The sequence below is a fragment of the Priapulus caudatus genome, unplaced genomic scaffold (assembly GCF_000485595.1).
Source record: "Priapulus caudatus unplaced genomic scaffold, Priapulus_caudatus-5.0.1 Scaffold2301, whole genome shotgun sequence".
Taxonomy (NCBI): domain Eukaryota; kingdom Metazoa; phylum Priapulida; class Priapulimorpha; order Priapulimorphida; family Priapulidae; genus Priapulus; species Priapulus caudatus.
Window position 1 is genome coordinate 30,797 of NW_014579362.1, and position 9,985 is coordinate 40,781.

Genomic DNA, 9,985 nt, shown 5'->3' on the forward strand with positions numbered 1-9,985 from the left:
AGCGAGACATAATACCACACAGAGCCACAGGCACTTCATTGTCGACGATTCTCGTGTTCAGATCTTCGAAAAATCGCACTTCGTCAAACTGCAGCCATTGAGATGTCGTCGCGTTGTTGTAGAATACGTAAGAGAGACAGGGCAGGGTTGTATACGGCGGTGCCGGCTGACGTATGTGTGCCACGAGGGGCAGGAGTCCTCTGTTCCACTTTTCACAGTTCAGTAGTCACCGTGGGTAGAGGTACCACACGTAGCACACAGCAGGTGAGCGTGTGGGCTGAGTGTTGTCGTCATGCACCGCTGGGTCGACTCGGCACAGTTCTATCGATGCTAATATACTTTTAAACAACTGTGTGTAATCGGCATCTACAGTCAATCTCTGTACGTGATGGTCACTCAAGGGAACCCCACCCCCCAAAAAGCTTCCTTCGTAGACGAGTTAATTCAAGACTGTAGACTGTTGATACAAGTTTCACTGCACATAAATTAGTTTATAAGAGTTGATATTATGAATGAGTATTGTAAACGAGTTCATATAATTGTTTGTGTTATCATAGATATAGAATAAAGACTTCATTCTATATCTATGGTGTTATTGATGTTGATTGTTGTTGAAATTGTCATTTGTCATTATTAACCCCTGATGTTACGTGTGCACGCTTGTTGCCTCCAAGCTCCATTATATAATGACGATAACGGTTTGCTCTGTTTGGATAATGCTTTTTAATGATACATTCACTTTTCTCATTTATATTTTCTTTCTTCTCAAAATCTGCATTGGATCCCTAAACCCAATTTGCATTGGTGATTCTACATTTTGTACTCGGTGTTTTTTAATTTAACATAAAAAATTGTTACAGCATTTTATCACAGCACATCTTTGATCTTTAATACAGGAGATAGAACAACGTGACAGCAAAGTAGTACGGACATAAAGCAACCTACGGAAGCTTTGACCTTCCACAACAACCCAAGAGCATTCCACCATCTACATTCTACAGCAAGGCTGGACAACCCTGTTGACAATCGCCACAAGTGCTAAATTGGACATGAAATATTTTGCATAATTTTTGCATCGCACGTCTGTGGCTGCATTGAAGAAAAAGTTGCCCACGCTCTGCCCCTGGTGGCATTCGTTTGTGTATGTTAATATAACTGAACAATCTCTCTCCATCGTCCAGAATTATATATGTAGGCATATCTGAAATGTCCTTTTCTAATTATCAGTATATAATAGTTTAATGATAAGCACAACAAACAGTAGAAGTGCAGTAACAACATGAGAACAATCAATTTCTCATGTTACAATCATATACATCCACACATATTTATACAGTATTATGTACAGTATTTGAAAATGAGTTCATCTGGTCTTGCGTACTGCTCTTATTTATTATCGAAATAAATTTTTTACACACAAGAGTTTATTAACACGTACGTAATTCTTCACGATTTCGACGACAATGGCAACTGGATCGATTTCGCTATTTCTGCGCATGATTACACGTCTGCCCTTTCGCTCCTACTTCCTGTCCAACGTGTCCCTCGCGCGTGACAAGCCGGACGGGGGCTTTGTCTGGTGCTGGGGGTCTGGGACCAGTGTGGCGTTGTTAAACACACCCCGCCTGAAGTAGTCGGCTACGACGGCGAAGCCATCTTGAGCGTTCTGCAGCTGAAGCATAGACATTGTACATGGCAGACCGACAGACCGACGGACAGTTGACTGTAAACGGTAAAACAAGTTAAATTGACTACGTCACGAATTTTCTATGGTGTATATTTGCACACAAAAATTCCCTACATGAAAAGTAAGTACTAACGCCATTAAATTTATCCTCAAATCCTTAGCTGATATTGTTTTTCAACTAGTTAAAAATCCAAAAAATCTGGGCGATTTGGTAATGTTGATCACAACATTAAATGCTTGCTATGTGCTATGTATGTCACGAGTGTTTGTTCACATCGAAAGGAATAACAAAATAGGAAGTATAATGCAGCAATTTAACCATAAAAAGTGAACAGAATCACTTACATTTTGTGAAAAATTGGACAATTTTTGTTACTTTTACTAGTTACGGTGACATAATCACTTTAATATTATTCTTTGAGTTCTCAACTGGAAACCCTGGGGTTCTCCCCGGGCCTTTAACGCATGTTTAACATTTAACCTCATTTGTGACGTCCCATAATTCACCCGAAACGCCTGAATTGCCTTGCCCAACTGACATGACTTAACTTCCAGCTGTGTTTACATCTGACAGTGCCAACACAGTCATTTCATGTGTGTTTTCACAGCTTTATGTATACATCTCCGAACTGATCGAGGTTACCTGTGTATTGGGGCCCGCTTAAGACACATGTAATTGACCCCAATAGGCACAACTCCCTCCTATACCCTACCCATCTATCATTAAACGACATGGCTTCTGAAATTCCTGGAAAGAACACTGAAACCTGAAGTTTATCAGGTCAATACAGAGAAAGCAATATTTTGTCCAGTTGATACTTATTTCTTGTATGGAAGGCACGGGGTTGATTCTACCAATGCACAGAAAGCAATGCAGTGCAAGAAATTTCAACGATGACAGAGGAGTTGTGCACAAGCCTTTTAAGCGAGTCGGCATGTATGTGGGCCAGGATCTATACCTGTGAATGGAATTGGTCGTGAAGGTTTCGGCTTTGTTCTTGCTCCTTAATCCTGTCTAGGACTCTCCTGCCAATCAGTGCATAAATAAAAGGTGATACATTGGCACGATATAAAGGTATAGCAAGAGACATTAATATCCACAAATATTGTATTAAAATTATTTTCCCTCGTATGTAGAGGAATTAATGAAGTAATACACATAACTCGCTATCAGTTTGTATTTTTATAGTTGTGAGCTAATTCAAGCAGCGCACTTCAAATTGGAAAATATCACACATAACACAATTCATCAACATAGCACTTTGTATTACAGCAGCTCTTTTTCATCCAAGAGTTGGGATTCACCAAGATCCAAAACTACATTAGGGTGATTACTGATCAGTATCATTCTGTGGGTAATGCTATGTGTGCGAAACAAACTGCAGTCGTCACTGCGTATGAAGAGGGATACCATTGCAAATCGTCCAATTTCCAGAAATAGTATAACTAAGTTCAGCCATGTGGGACGTACGTACAACCACCAATCGGATCCAAAGACAAGCGACTTATTAATTCTTAAATCTTAGATTAAATTTAGACAATTATAAATGATACAACTACAAGTGACAAATCGATTGGTCAACCTCCAGACACTCTAGCCCACAATTGCATAGTGAACAGAATATGGTCTATACTAAAGTTCTTACTTGTTTTGAGGCAGGCAAGCTGGACACTCCTGCTCGTTGTCAGCGTAGCTCTCAAAGCAGCTGAAAGCAGCAATATTCATTTTAGTTTCAACCATAGTTATCTATGTAAAAATGTAACCGAGTAATGGGTAGGCCTATGTTAGCAATTTTAACAAACATTTGTCTTTTGAAGAAATAAGAGGAATTCTTATGTGTTAGCAATGCGCCGCTCTTCTACCACTTTTTCTGCGCAAAGTGTAAAGTTCCGTGCCATAAAACCAAACGTGCAATGTAAAAATATGATACTAGTTGGTCAATTTGTCCAGGGATTCACATTTTTTCTGACACATCCAGAGTCACCGTTGGTTACGTGTTCATTGTAGACATAGCTGTGTACCGTAGAGATTGGACGCTCGCCCGAAACTGGAGAGCGTCCAAACTCCAACTACGGTACAGCTGTACTAGTAGGGAGCACCAATCAGCTTAGTGATGTTGCTGCGCGACACTTGATATCAGTATTTACAGCTCGGTTTGGCCCCTATGTATGCAATAGTTCCGTTTAAATCTGGAGATTACTCAACGCAAATAGGACGTACCCATGGTCACAATCAATCTGGGGAGAAACTCGACGTGACATTCAAAAGGCTGACATAACCAAGTTTATACTTGCAGTGTTAATCATTTGCTCATTAACGAACATTCAGTGATGATGATATGCAAGAGTTCAGTGATCAGTAGCATAATAATTGCACTGCAACTTACGGCGTGTGTGGCTTTAACTTCCTATAATCGTTATAATCATAATAATGAACCAATAACCTGTGGTACGTATACGGTATTTGTCAATTATTTGTAAACCACCTCGAAACAATTCCAAAGGTTATATTTTACCATTGACTTGGTATACACCTTCATTACGATTGCTATAGAACATTAATAACTAAAGTCATCATCCAGAGGGATATCAATTTGGGCATAAGTGCTGCATTATTTTTCCAATGATATTTGTAAACATGCACCGCAGATGGCGAATACGGCCAACGCCAGCAACTGACAAGTTTACATAACATATATTAATTCACATCACAAATTCACCATTAACACATTTCTATCTTTCGTGCTAAACGTGCTTAAGAAGCGTGTCTTTTAAAGTGGTTACACGTTAATTAATTGCGACTTCATTTGCATCCGCCGTGGTTACAAACAACAAACATCCAAGTCAAGGACAAGAAACTAGACGGGCAGCTACTGCAGAGTCCCGACAACGACACCGTCTACCTGATTCTCGATGGATGCAGGAATCCCATACCTAATAACGAAACCTTCAACAACCTGTTCAGGAGCCGCGACTGCATCGAAACTACACGCCTCTTCAGGACAGTCTGTCACTGCACAAATGTTGAAATAACTTCAGGTAATACTGGCAAACTACCTACAGTTGACCCATATTGTTGCTAGGTCATGGAAATTAGCGACCGTTTATACATGTTTCCCGTGCGCACGCAAGTGAATCGTTGACTTTGTGGCACTTCGATGCTGAACAACCTTTTTAGAATGCCCCTATTACAATGTCAATTGAGTAGAGTTACTTGTCACTCACTCCAGATGGATATATCAAGTATTTAAGCAATTAAACAAAAAATTTAACATTCACAAGACTTACTGTTATACATTCATGGGATATTTCTAAGGTAATCTCAAATTCAAATAATTGTGTGCGTGCGTGCGTGTCGGATACTGCTATATATATATATATATGCAGTTTTGGCTTTATAGTGACTGTTGTGTGCAGTTGCATGATTTTTATCGACAGTTTCGACAAATCACGGCGACAGTTTATTGCAACGTATCGGACACACTGCAGGTGTGAATGAACAGAACAACTATCACGTGTGTTGTTGCAGGGGCAATACTGGCAAGGGAAACCGACGGAATGGACCTGTACCTGGTCACTAAAGGTGTCAAAAGGCTCCTCAGCGATACAAACACATTCACGGCCTTCTGCCTCGACTCGAACAAAGTAATTACTATGGATAAAAAGCTCAATATCGTTCTGCACTACGTGAAGGAGGGATTGCCTATACTCGTTGGTGCTCATCAATAGAAACGCAAAGCATTGCACAACATTATCTCACGGCATTGTTTTCGTGTTGTTTCATTTAAAAAAAACGTTTCTTTTGCATTTCAGCTCATACAGCTACTTTTCCATGTAATATTCGAAGAGTTGTACGGGTAGCGATTTCACATTTTCGAAGTTCCGCCTTAGACTGTGTATATTAGTATATTAGTGCTCATGAGATAAGAATAGTCACGCATCTGATTTATAGGAAACAGTTGATAAGCAAACACTTACTGCTGGTGGTACGAGTGCTGACAGAGAAAGTGCACTGAGGGTAGCTCCAACGGGTGGTTGCAGGCACTGCACTTTGATACTTGGAAGATCTGAGCACTGTCGCCGCAACAAACAAATACACAATCATGGGCTTTCCAGTGATAAGTGGTAACCGAGAAATCAGCACAAAAGTGCTGCAGAAAATTCTTCGACTTAAAGTCACTGGACAATTAGTTTCCAAGTTGCACGGTTATCGTATACTCCATGAAAGACTTGTACTTAAATCTATAGCAAATAAACTTCACGATTATAACTATTAAACTCATTTAACTGCTAAATGAATGTTTGCACTGTTCTATATAGAGTCACCTTGTTTTCAACTCCTCTATCTGTCCCCTCATCTTCACTGTCTCCTCCTTGAACTGCTTAATTAATCTCTCGTTCTCAGCTATTTCATCATTTTCCAATTTTAGTCGCTTCATGATGTAATCCTGAAGAGAACGAATTTAGACTTTAGTATAACGATTAAGGTCAAAAACTGCTGAAGCATTTCACTTGGGTGAGATACAGGCCTAGCAATACAGTGGCCACCCGAGATACGAACGGCTCGACATACGAATTTTCAAGATACAAACGACCTCGCGTTGAACGTAATGTATTTGACAAACGAATAAAATTCTAAAAAATGTCTTACGAGTCAGACAATCAGGGCATAGGCCTAGCGCGCGCTCTTTTGGTGCGTCAGTATAAGTACGTGACTCATTGAATGTGGTTGTGCTCTCATGATTGCACTTGCTCTACGTAAATTGCTGTACGTCCTATATAGGGTTCGAGATACGAACAAATCTGTGGAACGAATAAAATTCGTATCTCGGGGGTACACTGTACTGCCAAAGTTCCACTGGTATTCTTTTCTTGGCAGGATTAACTGAAGCGAGTTGGGAGAAGTGCCATGTTAGCTCGAGCACACATGGTGTAAAATACAGAAAGTGGTTTTACCACCTTAGGCTCAGATCCCTAAACCACCAAGTTACCCCATCCTCCTGTCTCTAGTCTTCTCTGTTTATCTATTGTCACTAAGAACTGTGAGCGCACTGATCTACATCAAGTTAAGTTTCCCTTTAACTACTTACTGGCAACATTAATACTTACTTGCTCTATTACTATTTAATACGTGTCATGAAAATGTGGTTATGGTTACCTTTATGACTGCTAGCGTAGCAGTTGAATTCTGGCCCAGTGTTTCGACCACCATTAGTGGTGGTAACAAATTCTTCTTATCAATCTGAGTCAACACTTCAGTAAGATAGGTCTTGTAGCAATCCTCTGTCTTAGCAAAATACCAGAGTGCCTGCACCCACAGGTTTGGTTCCTCAGTCCTAAATGAGGGAAACCAGTGTGTTATAATTTACCATGCATAGTACCAGTAGTTAATAATCAGATGATTCCAATTAGTGAATGTAGTAAAAAATTGGGGAAAAAAGTGGAGTAAAACCTTGTATTTTATACGCACCCAAACTTTTTGCATGTATCTACAATGTTCGTGTATTCCTTGTGTTCCATGTGGTGACTGAGAATTTGCTGGTACCTAAAGATAATAAAATTACATCATCTTCATCTTCATATTTTGGCAGTTAATGCTCCTTGACTTGTTAAAATCAACCATTATGATACGCTATAACCTTCTATTTGATTTAACTTCTACCCCACAACTTACTTTTAAGTCTACTTCATGATATTGCTTATAAAAATATTTCTTTAGTATACACCTGCAACTTCATATTATACAATAGCATACCGCCTTACAGTTTAGACTTTTCATACAGGTAGAGAACTCCAAGTCTGAAATTGTGCATCTGACACAGTACGAGTGCTTGGTCTATGTCATAACCAGCCTGCAAACATGACAATGAATATAAATAACTGATGCAAATGATGTCCAACTTGAAGATGATATCTGCTAAATAAATTGAAATGATATTAAAATGCAATTATTATAATAAGTAGACATCATAGCCTTATACGTTATGAGTGCACTGAAGACAACGTGATAAAAATTAAGTACTCCATGGAAACATCATGCACAAAAAGAGATATGAGTGAAATCCCTACAGATTTCTGTCATTACTTTTAAACGAGATCTCAAAATCTGCACGGTTGTACATCATTAAATAGCATTACTGCAGTTATAGTGCTTAAAGCTAACGACTCGACAATTTCTTGACAGTCGTTTCCGGTGCGATTAAAAGGACACAATCTGGAATTTAGGTATTCTCATGCATTCTCACTTAGGCCCAATACCCCACTAATGATTGACATGGCTTGCATGCACTGTTACAGGGTGCTCACAACTTATTGTTATATTTAGTAATGCATTGCCGGGCGCACACAGTTTTTGCAGGTATGGTCTGCTGGAATAGTCATGTAATTGCAGCACCTGTAAAGGCCAGGCTAAAAGTGCCTGAAAGCATCTAAATGCCTGACCTGACCTAACCTCACCTGACCTGACCTGACCTAAACGCAGCCTAAAGTCCCTGTAAAACATACCGCTGGGTTCTGAAGCATTCCAAGGATTTTCTCTTCCTTTACTTTGCGCTGCGACGCGGAGGCCTCATGCACGACATCATGCAGATAGAGTTCAATTAGGGTGTTGTACACCAAGCTAGAACTACCAGGCTGCACCTGAGACAGAATAATAGCAAGAAGATTCCTCAAATAAGAAGTTTGCATCGACGTGTAAAATAATGCGGGGAAAACAGCGACTCCATCTTCTGCCTGTGTGTAACTCAGTTATGGAAATATTTACTTTAAGTTATTTTTCAACAATTTTTTTAAAAATTATCAAAAATATAGAACAAATTTATCTTTTGAGAATGTACTTTCCCTCTATTTCTAGATTAATTAATAAATGTTTGTGTTACGCTTATATTCTTTGCTAGGTGAATTGACAGACATTTGAAGTAAATGTTTGCACTGTGAGTACGTGACTTTCAAGATACCTTTATCATGTGTTCGAGAAACTCTCTAAGCTTTGCAGAATTGTTGACAAAAATGTGAATGAACTCGTCTGGCTTGGCTTGCAGAACACTGCGTGGTGCAGATCCTAATAAAAAGATGTAAAACATAACAACAACAAAACAACAACAACAACAACAACAATAATACTAATAACAAGAGAAACATGGCTGGTTTGTATCGCCAAAGATTGCTGACGAATATTAAAAGGTGCGATGTTCTTTTGCAAACGAACCAAAAAAAAGTGCTAGATAGTTTAGAAATGTGTGAAATTTTAGCTTCTAGTCACTTACCATCCAACGTGTTATCATCAACCAGGGGCACTGCAAACAAAAGTGATTACAATTTGAGCATCTTGTAATATTACGCTTGTTCTCGTCACTTGTCCAGCATTAGACAAAGAAGTAGTTTATGATTCACGATGATTGTAAACACACTGAATGCGAGCATGGCAAGCGAGAAAAGGAGTTATGATAACTTCAATCGCTGTTGATACTAACAGAAGTACATAGGGTTCTCTCCAGGAATTTCAGAAGGCATGTCAGGGAATTCAACCATGGTTGCTAATTGGAGTTAATTAAGCGTGTCGTAAGCGGCCCCAATACGCAGGTAAACTCGATCAATTCGGCGACGTATTCATTAAGCTGTCAAAACACAGCATGACTGTGTTGGGATTGTCAAAAGCAAACACCGCTGTAAATTAAGGCATATCGATTAGGCAATTAAAGCATATCAGACGATTTATCGGATGTTCCAAATTAGCTTCAGTTTTCGAACCCGAAATGCGTTATACTTAAAGACCTGGGGACAACAATGTTACATTACCAATGTTATTCTGTTTCTGATACCAATACCCATTGGTGCAACAAAACTTGATGGTTTGACTCTCCACCGACCACCATCGCTTCTCTGGCAACAATACTTACTGTTGACTGGCCGGTAGTCCGTACAAAGCGTCTTTAACAGTTCAGTTGTCTGGTCTGGCGCTTCATTCACCAACATCTTCCCGTGAGCCTTCATAATCGCCTCCGCCTGTAAAACAAAGGAGTGTAATTAACAACGCATCTTGTGTGCAGATGTTAGGATAGCATACATCAAGTAGCAGATAGAAATGTAGCAATGGCAGCTCATCAAACCTCCCTACTTCAGACGTTTTTCCTTAAAGAGAGTCAGTACAGTAATAATAACTATAGTATACTATAACGTTAGAAATGAGAGCAGATTATAGACTATGATACAATTTCCAGCTAGCATTGTATTTTGTTAACAAAATTTCAAATCTAACACACTGCGCCTTACGGTGAATGCCATATTTTACCTCATAGA

General features: G+C 39.4%; 2 protein-coding genes across 2 annotated transcripts; one reads left to right on the top strand and one right to left on the bottom strand.

Moving 5' to 3' along the window:
- Window positions 1-706: 706 nt before the first annotated feature.
- LOC106818520 (vacuolar protein sorting-associated protein 11 homolog) lies at window positions 707-9,687 on the bottom strand. The gene is made up of 12 exons (XM_014823219.1): window positions 9,586-9,687; window positions 8,953-8,982; window positions 8,644-8,747; window positions 8,192-8,326; window positions 7,451-7,539; window positions 7,158-7,232; window positions 6,846-7,023; window positions 6,014-6,135; window positions 5,666-5,761; window positions 3,334-3,393; window positions 2,647-2,713; window positions 707-1,672 (listed from the first exon to the last, which is right to left on the bottom strand). The coding sequence occupies exons 1-12, from the start codon at window positions 9,677-9,679 to the stop codon at window positions 1,523-1,525; spliced, it is 1,200 nt and encodes a 399-aa protein (XP_014678705.1). The 5' UTR covers window positions 9,680-9,687; the 3' UTR covers window positions 707-1,522.
- On the top strand, window positions 3,890-5,659 carry LOC106818521. The gene is made up of 3 exons (XM_014823220.1): window positions 3,890-4,136; window positions 4,532-4,726; window positions 5,217-5,659. Exons 1-3 carry the CDS (start codon window positions 4,019-4,021, stop codon window positions 5,414-5,416), a joined length of 513 nt encoding a protein of 170 aa, XP_014678706.1. The 5' UTR covers window positions 3,890-4,018; the 3' UTR covers window positions 5,417-5,659.
- Window positions 9,688-9,985: the final 298 nt, after the last annotated feature.

Coding starts and splice junctions, on each gene's coding strand:
- LOC106818521 (XM_014823220.1), top strand. CDS start 4,019: ATGATGATATGCAAGAGTTCAGTGATCAGTAGCATAATAATTGCACTG. Junction 4,137..4,531: donor TAATGAACCAATAACCTGTG/GTACGTATACGG, acceptor CAAACATCCAAG/TCAAGGACAAGAAACTAGAC. Junction 4,727..5,216: donor AAATGTTGAAATAACTTCAG/GTAATACTGGCA, acceptor GTGTTGTTGCAG/GGGCAATACTGGCAAGGGAA.
- LOC106818520 (XM_014823219.1), bottom strand. CDS start 9,679: ATGAAGGCTCACGGGAAGATGTTGGTGAATGAAGCGCCAGACCAGACA. Junction 6,136..6,845: donor CTACGCTAGCAGTCATAAAG/GTAACCATAACC, acceptor CGTTCTCTTCAG/GATTACATCATGAAGCGACT. Junction 1,673..2,646: donor ACGACCAATTCCATTCACAG/GTATAGATCCTG, acceptor TCTATGCTTCAG/CTGCAGAACGCTCAAGATGG.